This window comes from Myotis yumanensis, unplaced genomic scaffold (assembly GCF_028538775.1).
Source record: "Myotis yumanensis isolate MYYU_CA2020_CCGP unplaced genomic scaffold, mMyoYum1.0.hap1 SCAF_4, whole genome shotgun sequence".
Lineage (NCBI taxonomy): Eukaryota > Metazoa > Chordata > Mammalia > Chiroptera > Vespertilionidae > Myotis > Myotis yumanensis.
Window position 1 is genome coordinate 81,657,060 of NW_027223755.1, and position 17,673 is coordinate 81,674,732.

Here is a 17,673-nt window from a genome sequence, read left to right on the forward strand (position 1 = left end):
TGTAATTATATATGTGTTTTTCGATGGTCTTAGGTGACCCCTGTAAAAGGGTCATTTGACCCCCAAAGGGGTCGCGGCCCACAGGTTGAGAACTGCTGCCTTAGAGCAATATGGCATCAGTCTTTGTTGAGGTTGAAATAAAAGCATTATGCCTGTCAGTCAATGGAAATTATAAGGATTCAACTTACTCTGGGTGACCAGACCTGAGCTGGTACAAGCTTAAGAGCTTCAGGATTCTGTAATCAGGAAATTTTAGGGAAGGGGAGCTGTAACACTTAAGCTAGGAGAAGCTTAGTTTTGTTAGTCAAATGGCTCTTGATTTGAAACCTACTTCCTTAGCTGCTCTGAGCCTTGCTGTCATCTATAAAATGAGAATAATGCTTACCTCATGAGGTAGCGCTGAATTGTAAATGTGATTACATGGTTGAGATGTCTTGTCACATGCTTATTAGGCCAAAGGCACAAGATAATATGAATTATTTGTCCCTCTAGGTTTCCAAGGGTCTGTTGATTGTTCCAGCCCTCTGCTTTCATAGCACTTCATATATACACACTCCTGTTATTTCACTTAATCATGCAGTAGTTGTATATGTTAGCTCTCAGCCTGTCCCAGAGCTCAGGGGCAGAGACTATCTCATTCGTTGTTATATGCTCTGCACTTAGCATATGGTAGTCAAGTATAGTAAATCTTTATTAGATGAGTGAGGTGTATCTAGGTTATTAACTGGACTAAGTTTCCACACATTTAACCCAATTAGGCCAAGTTTTATTCCTTTCTGTATTCCTTAAGACCTATGAAGAGTGGAAATAATGAACACTTCCTTGATTTTTAGGTAATGAATGCTTTAAGGGCCGGTGGTATAGATTTAGTCATATTTGTTGACTGACCCTTAAATCCCCAGCACTGTGCTGGGCATAGGGAGGATACAAAAGCATTGACTATCATCGTGTTTGAGATACTCAGAATTCACTTTCTCTACTCTTCTCCCCAGATGATTCAGCTGGAGTGGCAACTCCTGTGGCCCATTCGCCTCCGAAGACACCCAGCCTTCTGGGCCCTCTTGGCGCTTCACAGTCAGCGCCCCTTCCAGGCACCTCCTCAGACTCCAAACCCACAGTATCTTTCTTGGCGCTGTCCCCTACTTCTTCCATACCAGTCACTGACACCACCAAGTCACCTCAGGCTGAGACATCTGCTCCATCCCAGGCCCTGTCAGCCCCAGCCCCAAGCCCAAAGCCAAGTCTTCTGTTTGGAATGCTGAGCACTCCCCCTGCTAACCCTTCTGCCTCTGCAGCTCCTGCTGTGTCTTCAGCATCTCCCATGTTCAAGCCCATTTTTGAGGCCCCACCTAAAAGCGAGAATGAGGGCCCCTTGCCATGTAGCCCTTCCAAGGTCACAACCACAGCATCTTTTAGCTCTGCCCTTCCCACAACTACCAGCACCTCACCCACTTTCAAACCTGTTTTTGGCAGCATGGGGCCACCTACATCTGTGTCCTTGTCAACTCCCTTCTCCTTCAATCAGACAACTACTGCAGCCACAACCACAAACGCCCCTCTCTTCACTGGCCAGGCCAGTGCCACCTCAACAGTGGCTTCTGCGACCACAGCCAGCAACTCTGCCGACTCAGCTTCGAAGCCTACTTTTGGCTTTGGTGTGAGCAATGTGACCAGCACCATGAACAGCATGACTAGCACCACCACTTCCACCTCCCAGCCTTTCCTCTTTGGGAATCCCCCTGCCGCTGGTGCCAGCTTTACCCCAGCCATAGGCTCCATGTTTCAGTTTGGCAAGCTTTCTGCCATTCCTACTTCAACAACAACGACCACCACCACCACCTTTGGCCAGTCCCTACCCAGTGCCGTGCAGGCAGCCACCAACAACAGCACCGCTGGCTTTAGTGGTTTTGGCAGCACCCTTACAACCTCAGCCCCGGTCACCACCAGCCAGCCTACCCTGACATTCAGTAGCTCTACCACCCCAACATTCAACATTCCCTTTGGCTCAAGCACCAAGGCCCCTCTCCCATCATATCCGGGAGCCAACCCCCAGCCTTTTGGGGCCACTGATGGGCAGCAACAGGGAGCTACCAAGCCAACGCTTGCCCCCAGCTTTGGCAACTCTTTCACTTTTGGAAACTCTGCAGCCCCAGCTCCAACTGCAACTCCAGCACCAACCCCAACCCAGCCAGCCTTTGGCAACACTGCGCAGTCAGCTTTTGGTGGTTTGAAACCCACAGCCTCTGCCTTTGGCACCCCTGCCAGCACCCAGCCAGCCTTTGGCAGCACCACAGCTGCCTTCTCCTTTGGTGCAGCCACCACTTCTGGCTTTGGAGCTACAACCCAGACCACCAGCAGCGGGACCAGTAGTTCACTGTTTGGCAGCACAGCATCATTGCCCTTCACATTTGGGGGCTCAGCAGCCCCAGCTGGCAGTGGGGGTTTTGGGATCAATGTGGCTACCCCAGGCACAAGCTCTACCTCTGGAGCGTTCAACTTTGGAGGAGGACAGAGTGGGACCACTGGCAACACAGCCCCCTTTGGGGGAGGCTTGAGTCAGAACACATTGGGCGCACCCAGCCAGAGCACACCCTTTGCCTTCAATGTGGCCAGCACGCCTGAGAGCAAGCCTGTGTTTGGAGGTGAGACTAGGAGTTGATTTGGTCCGCTGTGCCAGGCACTGTTTTAAGTGCCAGCATAGTCTCCACTCTTTATGGAGCTTTATGTTATGGTTGTGAAAAGACAGGCTTAAATATATAAATGTCAGATAACAATGTCTTGATAAAATACGTAATTACTGACTGTAGAGGAGCTAATTAGGTAATCAAGGAAGGCCTTTCTGACGAGATAAATTTAAGCCAAGACTATTTGTGACAGAAAGTGGTTGCAAGTGCAGGTGGGTAGGTGTGTGTGAGAGCTTTGCAGGCACAGGGAGAGCGCAAAGGCCCAAAGGCAGAAACAAGCCTGGTATGAACAGATAAAAGCAAGGTGTGGCTAGAAGTTTAAAAGTGTAGATGGTATGAAAAGAGGTTGAGAGGTAGGCAGAATTGAAGATCATTCATGGCCAGGGTTTAAATGTTTGGATTTTAAGTACTAAGGGAAATCACTGTAGAATTTCAAGCAGAAGAATGAAGTGATTTTACTTGCCATATGAAAGATGAATTAGAAGTTTTGATCCTGATAGTTTCTATTTTCTTCATTAACCTGAGATCTTGGGGAGTGGATTACAGTGAAATGTGTACAGAGGAGAGCCTCTTAAATAGTCATTTTAGAGAGTGGAAAGGAAGGTAATGAGAAAGTAATACAACTAACTGCCGTGCAGTTTGAGGGCTGGAAAATTGTGGTTATGAATTTAAAGTGAGACCAGTTAGCACTGTTTTTCCCTAGCAACTTTCAGTCATTGAGGTATAGATCTAAAATAAGTAGGTAGCTGGTAAAACCCAACCTGTTTAAACTCAAGCAAATATAGCAGGAGGGGCAGTGAACTTGGAGGTCTTAATGAGATTAAGGAAATGCAGGACTAGAAACAGCTAGGAAAAGAGTACAGTAGTTGCAGTTAAGATAGGGGAGCTAGAACAGTTCCTGATGGTGATAGGTGTAGGTAGTGGAGGTTGGATAGAGGAATAGATTGGGGTAGCAAGGTCTGGGCCTCAGGGATCAAGAAAGATACTTATACCACATTGGGCTGAGACAAGTACATGTGAGAGAATGCAGCCTTCCCTGAAAGGGGCTGTAGAGAGAGCAGTGTCACTACTGAGCATCAGGATTCAGTGAGGGAGGGCAAGGGAGTTTGCTGATGACTGACCCCATGGGCAGATTAGGCAACCTACAAGGTGGACTGGAGTGGTGGTGAGTTTGGTGGAAGGCTCTGGTTTCTGGAGGGGAGGTATAATTGGTAAAACCCAACCTGTTTAACAGGGAGAAGAGGAATACCATGATTAGTCCTGATAGAAGGAGGGAGGTAACCTAGTCCTTTTGGTGGCTGAACCAGAGCTAAGATGTCCTGTGGGGAATGCCCATACAGAGAGCAGATCTCTGCAAGGTTCATTACCATCTGCTTTGATACCCTCTGCTCATTGGCCTGGTCTCTACAGATCTCTGCTTTTTCTTCATTCTAGGCACCTCCACACCCACCTTTGGTCAGAACACCCCTGCCCCTGGAGTGGGCACATCAGGAAGCAGCCTCTCCTTTGGGGCATCCTCAACACCCACCCAAGGCTTTGTTGGCGTCGGACCTTTCGGTAAGCTTGGCAAGTCTCTCTGTTGCCAGCATGGCCTGCTTATTCTTCTCTGAAGAGGGAGTAGGGTGGGGTGGGCTGGTAGCTTCCTGGCTCTCTGAGGCCTTCTCCGGAAAGTCAGGCTGAAAGCATGAGAAAGATGTGGCCAGATTGAGAGTCCAGCACAACCAAGGTTTGGAGTTGGCGGCAGACAGCAGAGGAGCCTTTTGGGGCTGAATTTCCTGGATCCCTGGAAAGCCAGGTAAAATTGTCTTCTGGGCCTCTCCCAGACTATCTGTGATTCGGGGTTTTGCCTTTTCAATAGGCCCCTTTCCCAGCGCAATTGATACAGCTTTGGAAGCCCCCCCTTTTCAAGCACCCATAGTCCTGTTGGCCTAACTTTCCAGAGATTGGGGCGACCAAAGAAATGCTTTCAGGTAGCAGCTGCCCTGATGAGATTTTGTTGAATCTTTCCAGGATCGGCGGCCCCTTCATTTTCCATTGGTGCAGGATCCAAGACCCCAGGGGCTCGACAGCGACTGCAGGCCCGAAGGCAGCACACCCGCAAGAAATAGTGTTTGTCCCTTGCCTCCATTCCACCCTCCCCTTGCCCAAATCTGGACCTTGGTACCTGCTAGGAAGAGCCTCTAACCCATCTAGTTCCATAAAGCAAACCTGGCTTCAGCCACCAGGGAGGTAGTAGCAGCCCTGGGAGCCATTTCCCTCTCTCAGAGGAAGCGGAAGCCTCAGGCCTCTTGGTAGAGGGGGAGGATGTGGCAGGGCAGAAGCCTGATACCCTTACTTGAACATTTCCACTGGTGAGGCTGGAGAGAACTAAAGAAACATCTGTACATACTGTCCACTTACTTCCCTCACTTGTTTAGTATATAAGCTTAGTCAGGCAGCCTTCCTTCCCACCTTTTCCCCAGCGAGCCATCTTTGCTGGAGGGTAGTAGGTAGAGCCCTGCCCACCTCTCTCTCTGGTATGCATTTAGTGGGATTGGGGGAAATGGATTATCCCTAAAGCTTTACCTTGCTTGGCTTGGCTATAAAAAGTGGTTCTCTGGTCCCTTTAGGGGACTGTTTCCCCATTTCTTGCTTTGTCCCTCAACTGGTTCCTTGCAGGATCTATTGCTTTTTAAATGATCTTGAATCAAGCTTTGCCTTGAAGACCCCAGTGGATGCTGCTCCTGCTATTTCACTTCCTCTTGCCAAGTCTGAGTCAGTGTTTTGTCCCTGATCCTATCTGGCAGTTCGGCCCCTAAAAGCTTGGTGGCTCAAGACTGTTAGCCTGGCAGATCCAGGGGTGATTCCCTCACTCCAGGGAGGAAAGCTCTTGGAGCAGACAGGATGCCCACCGCTGCTTTCAGCTGCCTCCTCACCCACTATCCCTGCTGGCCTCATTGGGCACGTCTGCCTCTCTGGCACTGTATGTTTAAAGCCTTGTCCTGTGTTACTTTGTCTGATGCTCATGTCTATTTCTCTTTGAATCGAGTTTGGAGGAAGAATTGAATTGTATGAGTGGCGGCATGTTGGTAGTGCCGGACTTATCTGTTTCAAGTTTCTGGGACTTAGCTAATTGAATGTGGAAAGTAGCACCACTTTACGGCTACAAGTGCCAACTCCTGAATTTTCAAATGGTGTTTTGACTTTAAGGGCTGGCAGCCCAGGAGGATAGGGCCAAGGGGAAGCAAAGACCTCGTCTCTTCCCTCTGCTGTTTCTCTCTCTTACCTACCTGACCTCACAGGAGGCTCGAACACCCCTAGTATATGTTAGAAAACCTAAATTAATGAGCCACACTTTCAAATTCTTAGTTGCCACCCCCTCTCCCCTCAACCCTTCTTTTCTTTGTTTCAAAGCCACATACCCCAGGCCTAAGAGCCTTGCTGCCATGCCCATCCTCTTTGGGAGAAGTATGAATGCGTGTGTCTAAATTAAAAGAAAAAATATTTAAACATTTTTTAACAAAATAAAAATTTATTTTTGTATTTAAGCTAAATTGCCTTTTAAATTCCTTCAAGCTTGGTTCATTGAGGTGGTTAAGTATAAATGCTGTTGATTAGGAATTAGCTGTATAGTTAAGTTATGCCTGTGTGAAGAAGAGGCTCTAGTGCTGTCCCAGGCAGCTGTCCTGGGGTGACTAGAGCTCCTTCTGGACACATTATGTAAAATGTAATTCTTTTTTTTTTATATATAAATAATGTGATGTAGATGTAACTAGTCCCCCTCACCCTTTTGTGACTGAGGTTGAAAGTTTTTGTGGCAGGGGACTGACTGCCCCCACCCCCTAGAAGAGCTCTGTTAATACTTAACTGTCTGTGGAGCTGAGGAGGGAGCCTGAACCTCAAGTCTCAAATACCTACTAGAATTTGAGGGGTGTGGTGGGGCACGGGCCTAGAAATCAAGCTTCTACCTATACCTTAAGTAAGGTAGACCCTCTTAGTTTTAGTACTCTAAGCTAGTTTACCTCAGTTCCACAGGCAGGACAGTTGGTCCAGGAACCCCCTGAAGAGGGTATCCTGGCACAGCCTGAGTATGAGTGTGTGTGTGTATGTGTACATGTACGTGCACTGGACAGGAACGGGAGGCTGGGACTTTCCATTACAAATAAAGACTTAATTCCTGTGAGTCTAGTTGGAATTTTTAGTATGAATGTGAGATTTTTCTCCTTGCTTATGTCATTAAGAATAAAAAAAAAAACTGTGATCTATCGTAGACCATGTCCTGCCTTTTATTTTTGTGGGTAGCACTTCTCACAACAGCAAGAACATGGCTCTGGGAAGGTACGAAAAGGACGAGGCAATCCGCTCTGTCTTCCCAGCTGGAGAAACAGGGCTATCAATTTCCTTCCTATAACAACAAAAAGAACAGAACCTTTCAAAAACTAAACTGATGCCTGGGGCTGGGGGCCCAAAGCTAAGCCGAAGGGAGAACCAGTGTCATCCCTTCCTCCACCCAAGAAGCCAAAGTTTTGAGCACCTGCTTTGTGCAAGGTAGCATGCTAGGAGCAGCTGCTGCATTTCGCCGCCGCCTCTTTTTCTTCGGATCTGGGCTAGGGCTGGACCTAAGTTCTGGTGCTGATACTTCGGCCTGTGAGACTGAGCTAGAAGAACAGTATAAGTTAGATGTGTCCCAATCTTCTATCATCTTCCCAGCAGGCCCCCTGCTCACCTTGGCACCTCTACCCGTTCAAGTACAGCAATGAAGAAGCCACCAGTGAGTGTGGTCTCAGGGGAGGCCCGGAGACAGTGTTCTGCCCCTGGAAAAGTGTTAAGGCCTCGGTGGGGCCAGGAGGGTAGGACAGGAGCTAACCTGTGGAGAAGAGCACACACACTTCTAGGTAAAAGAGAGCAGCCCTCTCCCCTCCCCAAGACCCTAGTGGAAAGCCAACTACCTAAAGGTTCCCGAACTCTGCTGTAGGGCCTCCTGTACCACATCTTCATTCTCCTCTTGACAAAGGGAACACGTGGAGTAGACCAGGCGCTGCAGGGAGGGGAAAGTGAGTGCATGGCACAGAGCTCGCTGCTGGAACCCTGCCAGGGCACGCAAACGTTCCTTGCTAGGTAAACCTGTCCCAGGCTCCTCCAGCTGTCTAGTCAGCATACCTAGGGAAAGAGTGTTTTCATTAAATTGCCTTGTTTCATTCTGAAATCCCCACTTTGTGAGAACATTTGCCCAGGGTCACAAGACAATTCGAGTCAGAACTAAATAAAGCCAAGACGTAAATGAACTGCTACCACTTCCACTCTAAGGCTGCTCTTGATCTGTTGGTCCCTAGGCTATGAATTCTCCCCATCTCACCAGAGCCACTACAGGAAGGATCCAGCAAAATGTACTGGACCTGACGATAACGCTGGTCTGAGGGTGAAACTGCCAGGAAGTCCTCTTCAGCTAGCTGGCAGCACGAGACTCCAGCCCGGGCCAGCAGAGTAGCCATAGACGCCAACCGCTTGGCATCCAGGTCAAAGGCAAAGATCTTCCTACAAACAAGGCCAGAGTTGAGGTTAACTGAGTTTATACACCATCTAATGGACATTAAGTTGGGACATGCAGAAGATAACATTTACACAGCCTGAAAGGACTAAGGAATTCACTTCTCACACCTGCAACCCACTGGGAAGCTTATTTGGGGGCTATACCAGGAACTGCTCTAAGTCCAGAGGGAAATATTTAAAGGAAAATCTTCCTTTCAGGCTTCAGACCTATTGGGAAAACGAGTTCCTTATTTCTCACCAGCGAAAGGATCCGACCCCATTCCCTCCCTTTGTCTGACCATGGCACTCACCCTTGGTTCTTCAGAAGAGCAGCCAAGTGACTGGTCTTATTGCCCGGAGCAGCACACGCGTCAATGACATGGGACCCTGGGGGCGGGGCCAGCAGCATGGCTGGGAGACAGCTAGCCTGGCAGGGCAAAGCACAACTGCTGGGTGAACAGACTCCAAGCTGATCACTTCTACACATTCTTTCCTTTTCCACCCACCTTCCCTACCTTGTCTTGTAAGATGAGGTGACCTGCTTGGTACAGTGGATGTTCATGCAGATCTGTCTGGGCAGGAAACACAAGCAGCTCTGGCAACAAGGGATCCAGAAGAAAACACTTCCCTTTGAGGGCCCTTAGGTCCTCAAGGCTGTCAGGGAACAAGAACCATTCATTCAACATTTTTTTAATTGTCCCATGCAAGGTACCAGGATGGGCATTTTACATATTACCTAACATGTTAACTTCATTCATGCAATAATAAGGCTGAACTAAACAGGATAGTAAGACCCAGTCTGGGTTCTCAGACCAGACTCTGGTTTCAGGATCCCACCTCAGCCATTTACCAGCAGTGGAAGCAGGAGCAAGTGCCCTTATCTCAGGCTGTTTGCACTTTTATAAAATAGTAGCTGTGAAAATTAAATAAGTTAATGCATGCGAAATACTAGGTGTACTGGTTAATAATGCAGATTTTTTTTTCAATAGATGGAGTTACACATATGTTGATATATATGTGATTTGATATGTGTGCTATTTTGTTGTATTGACAACAAGCTTCAAACCTTCATATGTCAAATTTGCTGGAGGTGTTAACATCATAGATATTTTTACACTTAAAAGTGTCGAATTTCATGCCAAAAAAAAGCATTTGCGCGAAGTTTTAATCCATTACTTTATTTTGAAGAAAAGTGCTGCTGAAAGTTTCATATACTTCGGGAAGCTTATGGTGAACATGCTCCATCTCAAGATACTTGTGAACGCTGGTTTAAATGCTTTAAAAGTGATGATTTCGATGTGAAAGACAAAGAACGTCGAGGTCAACCGAAAAAGTTTAAAGACCAACAATTACAAGCATTATTGGATGAAGATGCGTGTCAAACTCAAAAACAACTTGCAGAAAGATTAATGTTGCTCGGCAAACAATGTCCAATCGTTTACAAGCAATGGGAAAGATTTTAAAGCAGCGGTTCTCAACCTGTGCGTCGCGACCCCTTTGGCGGTTGAACGACCCTATCACAGGGGTCGCCTAAGACCATCCTGCATATCAGATATTTACATTACGATTCATAACAGTAGCAACATCACAGTTATGAAGTAGCAACGAATATAAGTTTATGGTTGGGTCACAAGGTTGAGAACCACTGTTTTAAAGGAAGGAAAATGGGTGCCACATCAACTGAATGAAAGATAAATGGAAAACCGAAAAGTCATCAGTAAAGTGTTGCTTCAACGGCACGAAAGAAAGTCTTTTTTGCATCAAATTGTGACTGGCAATGAAAAGTGAATTTATTTTGAAAATCCCAAATGCACAGATCATGGGTTGATCCAGGTCAACCATCAACATCGACTGCAAGGCCAAATCGTTTTGGAAAGAAGACAATGCTCTGTGTTTGGTGGGATCAGGAAGGTGTGGTGTATTATGAGCTTCTAAAACCAGATGAAACCGTGAATACTGATCACTACTGACAACAAATAATCAATCTGAACCATGCTTTGATTGAGAAACAACTAGAATGGGCGAGAAGACACGGCAGGGTGATTTTGCTTCTTAATGACGCACCATCACACACTTCAAAACCAGCTAAAAACATTAGAAGATCTTGCCTGGGAAGTATTAACCCACCCACTGTATTCACCAGGCCTTGCTCCTTCAGATTACCACTTGCTCCGATTGATGGCACACTTTCTGAGCAGCACTTCAAAACATACAAAGAAGTGGAAAATTGGGTCTTGGAATGGTCTGCCTCAAAACAAGAAAAGTGCTATTGGGACGGTATCCACAAATTACCCGAAAAATGGGGAAATGTGTAGCTAGCGATGGACATTACTTTAAATAAAGAACTTTTGATGTTTCTCTTGAAATTAGTGTGCTTCCTTTGATTACAAAATCTGCTATTATTAACAGGTACACCTAGTACTTAGAAAAATAGATGCCACAAATTAGGCACTCAATAAATGTTAGCCGTTACTGCTAAAACAACCTTAAGAAGTTATTTCGGGGGGAATTGGACAGGGAAGGGTAGGTGTAGGGCAGATAAGTATTGAGCTGACTCCTGATGGATGAGTTAGTAATGTGAGAAGCTAAGATGAAAACTACATTCACTAAACTCTGTAAAGGAGCACTGTCCACTCCACCCTGACCCACAAAGAAACAGGCCTAGAGAATAGTGTCCCAGTTCAGAAAGCTATCAAGCAGCAGAGCTGGAATTCAAACCCACACACAGCCATTCTCTACTCTACCTCCCTGGTTTCTAAGCAACATGCTCCAGGCAGAAGGGGAAACACCTAAAACAGATGTGGGGGAGGGGCAAAAGCGCTTCCCAGAGCTGTCAAAGGACAGGGGAGAGGTGGGAAAGCATCAGAGCAGAGAGTGGCAATCATTGTGAGAACAGCAGGGGCACAGAGTGGCATGGCAGATGGGCCTGGAGAGGAAGCAGGGGGGACAGTACAATGGCGAGTCAAGAGAGGGTTTTCAGCAGGGAAGTAACACATCGGATATGGTTTCAGATCTTTCAGCAGCCAAATTAGGATGAGTGCCTAAACCTAAGTAATGTCCAGAAGGACAAAAAGAAAGGTGTAGATTTGAGAAAAATGCTGAAGGCAGAGTAGTGAGTGACTGGAGGGAGAGGAAGAAAGCATCTCGGACAGCCGTGGGCAAACTACGGCCCGAGGGAACTAAAAAAAAAAAAAAAGACCTTACCCTTTTATGTAATGATGTTTACTTTGAATTTATATTAGTTCACACAAACACTCCATCCATGCTTTTGTTCCTGCCCTCCCGTCCAGTTTAAGAACCCATTGTGGCCCTCGAGTCAAAAAGTTTGCCCACCCCTGATCTAGGATGACTCAGTGTCTGGTTTGATCAAATGAGTGCATAATTATACCTGCTAGGTTAAAATAGGGAATGCAGAAGGTGCAAAGTTCAGGGATACAAGGATGGTTCAAATTAATCAATGTGATACAGCACATTAAGAAAATGAAGGCTTGCCCTAGCCAGTCTGGCTCAGTGGATAGAGCATTTGCCTGCGAACTGAAGGGTCCTGGGTTCAATTCTGGTCAAGGGCACATGCCCGGGTTGCGGGCTTGATACCCTGTGGGGGCCATGCAGGAGGCAGCCAATCAATGATTCTCTTGTCATTGGTGTTTCTATCTCTCCCTCTCCCTTCCTCTCTGAAATCAATAAAAATACATTTTTTTAAAAATGAAGGGTTTATCACAAAAACTCTAAATAAAGTTGGTATAGAAGAAATGTACTTTATCATAATAAAGGCCATATAGGACAAGCCCACAGCTAATATCATATCAATGGTGAAAAGCTGAAAGCTTTTCCTCTAAGATCAGGAACAAGACAAGGCTACTTTTAATCAACAGTATTGGAAGTCCTAGCCAGAGCAATTAGGCAAGAAAATAAAGGCATCTAAATTGTAAAGGAAGACGTAAAATTGTCATTATTTGCAAATGACATATATATAGAAAACCCTAAAGACTCCACCAAAAACCTCTTAGAATTAGTAAACAAGATCAGTAAAGTTGCAGAATGCAATATCAATATGCAAAAACATGGTGCATTTCAATACACTAATTATGAACTATCAGAAATTTTAAAAGAAGCCCATTTATAATTGCATCAAAAAGAATAAAATGCCTCAGAATAAATTTAACCAAGGAGGAAAAAGACCTGCACACTGAAAACTATATAAGATATTAATGAACGATAGTCCATGCTCATGGGTTGGAAGAATCTATGCTAATAAAGGGTAATATGCTAATTAGACCAGACATCTTCCGGATGTTCTTCTGGACGTCCTTCCAGACAAAGCCATGGTGGCAGGGCTGAGACAGGGGCAGTTAGGGGTAATCAGGCTGGCAGGGGAGAGCAGTTAGGGGGATCAGGCCGGCAGGGGAGGGCAGTTAGGGGCGACCAGGCAGGCAGGGAACAGTTAGGGGCATCAGGCAGGCAGGTAAGCAGTTAGGAATCAGCGGTCCCGGACTGCAAGAGGATGTCCAACTGCCGGTTTAGGCCCGATCCCGCAGGCAGTTGGATATCCCCCGAGGCATCCCGGATTGGAGAGGGTGCAGGCCGGGTTGAGGAGAGACCCCCCACTTGCACGAATTTCGTGCACTGGGCCTCTAGTATTGTTATGATGTCCATATTACCCACAGCAATCTACACATTCGATGCAATCCCCATCAAAATTCCAGTGGCATTTTTCAAAGAAATAAAACAAATAATCTTAAAGTTTGTATGGAACCACAAAAGACCCAAATAGCCAAAGTAATCTTCAGGAAAAAAAACAAAGCTGGAGGCAGCACACTCCCTAATTTCACACAATATTACAAGACTATAATAAAAGAGTATGGTATTGGCATAAAAACAGACACATGGATCAATGAAACAGTACAGAGGGCCCAGAAATAAACCCACACATATGTGATCAATTTATGACAAAGGTGCCAAGAATATACAATGGGGAAAGGACAGTCTTTTCAATAAATGGTGTTGGGAAAACTGGACAGTCACATGCAAAAGAATGAATGAAACTGGACCATTCCCTTATACCACATACAAAAACCAACTCAAAATGGAGTAAAGACTTGAATGTAAGACCAAAAATCATTAAACTCCTAGAATAAAACATAGGTGGTAAGCTCCTTGACATGGATCTTGGTAATGATATTTTGGATTTGACACCAAAAACAAACAAGTAGGACCACATCAAACTAAAAAGCTTCTGTACAACAAAGGAAACTATCAACAAAATGAAGGTGCAACTTATTGAATGATAGAAAATAGTATATCCAAAATCATATATTTGATAAGGAATCAAAATCCAAATCCAAAATATATAAAGAACTGAATAGCTAACAACAATAAACAATCCAATTAAAAAATGGGCAAAGGATAATAGACATTTTCCCAAAGAATATAAACAGATGGCCAACAGATACATGAAAAAAAGGTTCAATATCATTAATCAGCAGGGAAACCCAAATCAAATGAGATATCACCTCATATCTGCTAGAATGACTGTTATAAACCACACAAGAAATAAGTATTGGCAAGGATGTGGAGAAAAAAGAACGCTTGTGCACTGTTGGTGGGAATGTAAATTCCAAATGGGAAACAATATAGAGATTCCTCAATTTAAAAACAAAACTACCATATGATCCAGCAATTACACTTTTGAGTATTTACTTCAAGGAAAGCACTAATTTGAAAGATATATGCACCCCCATGTTCACTGCAGCATTATTTACAATGGCCAAGACATAGAAGCAGCCTAAGTGTCCATCAATGGATGAATTAAAATGTGACATACACACAGTGAAATATTATTCAGTCATAAGAAATACCTTGCCATTTTCCTTCTTTTCTTTTCTTTTTTTTTTTTAGTGTAAGTTGGATGGACCTTAATGGCAAAGTCAGATAGAGAAAGACAAATACCATATGACCTCATTTATATGTGGAATCCTAAAACAAAAAGCCCCCCAGAACTCATAGATACAGAGAACATATCTGGGGGTTGGGGGACAAAATGGGTGAAGGGAGTCAAAGATACAAATTTCCAATTATTAAATAAATCATGAGAATGTAATGTGCAGTGTGGTGAATAGTTAATACTGTATTGCATATTCAAAAGTTAAGAGAATAAATCTTAAAAGTTTGTAGCGCAAGAAAAAAAAATTTTTGTAACTGTATGGTGGTAGATGTTAACTAGACTTACTGTGATCATTTTGCAATATATACAAATATCAAATATATACATTTCACTGTACCCCTGAAACTAACATAATGTTATAGGTCAATTATACCTCAATTTAAAAAAAAAAATACTGCAAAATAATCCAATAACTTGTTTAAGCATATTTTTTGGAAGAATTACTTTTAAATCTTGAATTTTGAATAAATGTTACTGAACAACAACAAAAAAAGGTGCAAAATTCAGAGGATGGATGAATTCAGTCTGACATATGCTGAGACTGTAAAACACTGATATGAACCTGAGGGTATGAATACAAGAGAGAAGTCTAGACTGGGGGGCAAGAATCATCAGGTAAGAATTAGGAATTAGAGCTAGAGAAGAAATTGAGGGATGGATACATTAGAACAGTGGTCGGCAAACTCATTAGTCAACAGAGCCAAATATCAACAGTAAAATTTCTTTTGAGAGCCAAATTTTTTAAACTTAAACTATATAGGTAGGTACATTGTTATTAACTTAATAAGGGTACTCCTAAGGCTTAGGAAGAGCCACACTCAAGGGGCCAAAGAGCCGCATGTGGCTCACGAGTCGCAGTTTGCCGACCACGGCATTAGAACAGTGGTTCTCAACCTTGGCTGCACATTAGAATCACCTGGGAATCTTTTTAAAATCCTGATTTCTGGGCCTCACCCCATAACAAAGAAACAGAATTTCCGGAGGATGAGGCCCAGAAATCAGGATTTTAAAAAGATTCCCAGGTGATTCTAATGTGCAGCCAAGGTTGAGAACCACTGCATTAGAAGAATGTCAATGGGACTCCCAGGACAATCAATGTTTAAGGAATGGAGGAAAACAGCCCTTGGAAGGAGATGGAGAAACTGCTGTAAAAATAGGAAAAAACCCGAGTGCCTGACCACCACCCCGCCTCTCCCTGTCCATTTCCCCAGGCCCCGCCCCCAGCACATCCCAAGATCAGGGCAGCTAGTCTGGGTTCTCTGCTCACCTGGAAGCCCGGCCCTGGTAGGAGAAACCTTGTCTCTTGAAATAATCGATTGCATCATCAGAGCAGGTCTTGAGCGTGTTCACCCGCACAAATCGAGGCACCTGGGAGGCTAGGAAGCAACCAGCCATCAGTGGGCAGGAACCTGCCATTTGAGGGCCTGATGGCTGCCCCCACCCCACAACTCAGCTCACCTGCGCCAGGCCCACATCCCACTTCCAACAAGTCCTCATTCCGGCTCACACCTCGATGGACCTTCAGCCGGGCCAACTCGGCCTTCAGCCTGGCCTGGTGTCGGCTCAGCAGAGGCTTCCATCTGCCCCCGCCCCCTCTAAAGCCTCTTCCCAGCAACAGCTCATACACCAGCACCTGGAGATGGAGAGACCAAGAGGTAAAAACAAAACCCTCAGCATTCCTGCCTTCCCGCTCCATAGCGTTGGAACTGGAAAGGCTAAACAGACCACCCGTCGAGGCAGTAACGGGTGAAAGTGAGGTGCCTGGTGCGGGTCACACAGAAATTAACGGCAGATGGAGGATCTGAACCTGAAGTCTAGCTTCCCCGGTCCTGAAGCCTTCCGCTCACCAGCAGAGCTCAAGACCACAGCCCTCCTCCTCGTCAACATCACCCTTTGCTTTACCTAAACCGCCCCTGCCATTGCTACTTCGTACTTTTGCTCTTGTTGACTCTTTCACACAGGCTTGAAGTTAAAGCGTTTTCATCTCACCTCAATTCCCAACTCAGAGGCGCTACCGCCACACGGCGGCCCGGAGGGAGCTCGGACCGGGTTCGGAGGGACTCACTGCCCGCCCCCGCCGCGCCCCTCGCCCCCCGCACCCCCGCACCCCTCGCCTGTCACCTTGGCCAGGTGCGGCCGAAGCTTCTTCTCGGCGCGGAGGAGGCCGGCGCTGGAGATGACCGAGTCCAGCACCGCAGAGTAGCGCTGCGTCTCGCACACCAGCGCGTACAGCTGCTTCACGTTCTGCGCGCGGCCGGAGAGAGACAAGCTGAGGCGGGGCCCGGCCCAGGCCAGCCTCCCGCCCAGCCGAACCCCGCACCCCGCACCCCGCTACCTGGAAACTGCTAGCGTACACCAGTCCTTTGATGGAGCCCTGGCGGCTCTCCACACCAGCCAGCACGGCCGCCGCCGCCGCGTACAGCGCCATGCACCACTGCCGCGCGCCTTTACGGTTCTGTCGCAACGTCGCGGCCGCCCCGACTTCCGGGGTCAAAGGGCGCAGAGGCGGGGCATCGGAAGCCCCAGTGCCGTGGGAGTCTCCCAAGGCGGATGTCCGTATGTTAGAGTAAGTAGGGAGGCGGTCCCTGGGAGCGCATTTCTCCACTTCTTGTTAGAGTTTCACTTTTTTTTCTTTCCATTTTTGCCGATCTAATAGCACACAGTGGGATTTTACTGCTGTTATTAAGGTTGAATGTCTTCATACTTATTGGTCATTTGTACTTCTGTTATCATAACACTAGAGGCCGGATGCACGTTTTGTGCTAGGGCTGGGGCCTGCTGCGGGGGGGCCACCTCTGCCTCCGCCCGCCCCAGCTTCTTGGGGGAAGGTCCTCCGGTCTAATTAGCATATCACGCTTTTATTATTATAGAAGATATTAATGTGTTGCCCTGGAAGTCAGCTCACTCTTATGCCATCTTTCTCTTAGTGCCCTTTATATATTAACATTATATACTGACAACGTAAAAAACATTCAAGCCTGTAGAGAATTTTTGTGAGTTTGAGCCAAAGTGAGGACAATTGCCAGGAAGTAGTCTCAATGGATTGAGAATATGCTCCAGAGAATGGCAGTTTTGCAATTTATTTTATACATTATAATCATAAGAGGATATAAGTGTTTTACATGAAATCTATTGATGATAGATTAGGGAGGCAGGAGAAAGCAAAGTGGGGAAACCTCTGGGATTGGGTAAAAAGTAAAATGATAGTAATTCTGAAACAAGTGTATGTGTATTGTAGAATTGAGCAAAGAAGTAACTATATTTTGTTGAGAGCCAGGCTTTTTTAAAAAAACATATATTTTATTGATTTTTTACAGAGAGGAGGGGAGAGGAAGAGAGTTCGAAACATTGATGAGAGAGAAACATCAATCAGCTGCCTCCTGCACACCCCAACCTCCGGCACACACCGCAACCAAGGTACATGCCCTTGATTGGAATCGAACCTAGGACCCTTTGGTCCGCAGGCCGACGCTCTATCCACTGAGACAAACCAGCTAGGGCGGGAGCCAGGCTTCTTGTGGTGAGAGAAAGGAGCTA

General features: G+C 46.0%; 2 protein-coding genes across 3 annotated transcripts in view; one reads left to right on the top strand and one right to left on the bottom strand.

Annotated features, from left to right (window-relative positions):
* The window catches only part of POM121C (POM121 transmembrane nucleoporin C), a 29,678-nt gene extending 22,745 nt beyond the window's left edge, over positions 1-6,933 (top strand). Inside the window, exons 11-13 of the mRNA XM_070412765.1 lie at positions 993-2,642; positions 4,119-4,241; positions 4,695-6,933. Of these exons, the coding sequence (XP_070268866.1) occupies positions 993-2,642; positions 4,119-4,241; positions 4,695-4,792 (1,871 nt within the window). The 3' untranslated portion in view covers positions 4,793-6,933. The remainder of the gene's footprint in view (positions 1-992; positions 2,643-4,118; positions 4,242-4,694) is intronic.
* Positions 6,395-16,588, bottom strand: NSUN5 (NOP2/Sun RNA methyltransferase 5). Of its 2 annotated transcripts, none has more exons than XM_070412768.1 (11): positions 16,472-16,588; positions 16,258-16,380; positions 15,595-15,769; positions 15,404-15,512; positions 8,708-8,846; positions 8,504-8,619; positions 8,060-8,198; positions 7,613-7,701; positions 7,390-7,530; positions 7,198-7,321; positions 6,395-7,068 (listed from the first exon to the last, which is right to left on the bottom strand). In XM_070412768.1, exons 1-11 carry the CDS (start codon positions 16,562-16,564, stop codon positions 7,057-7,059), a joined length of 1,260 nt encoding a protein of 419 aa, XP_070268869.1. In that variant the 5' UTR covers positions 16,565-16,588; the 3' UTR covers positions 6,395-7,056. The 2 variants fall into 2 exon arrangements, with proteins under 2 accessions (XP_070268869.1, XP_070268867.1); XM_070412766.1 differs by having other exon boundaries at positions 7,613-7,823; positions 8,020-8,198.
* Positions 16,589-17,673: the final 1,085 nt, after the last annotated feature.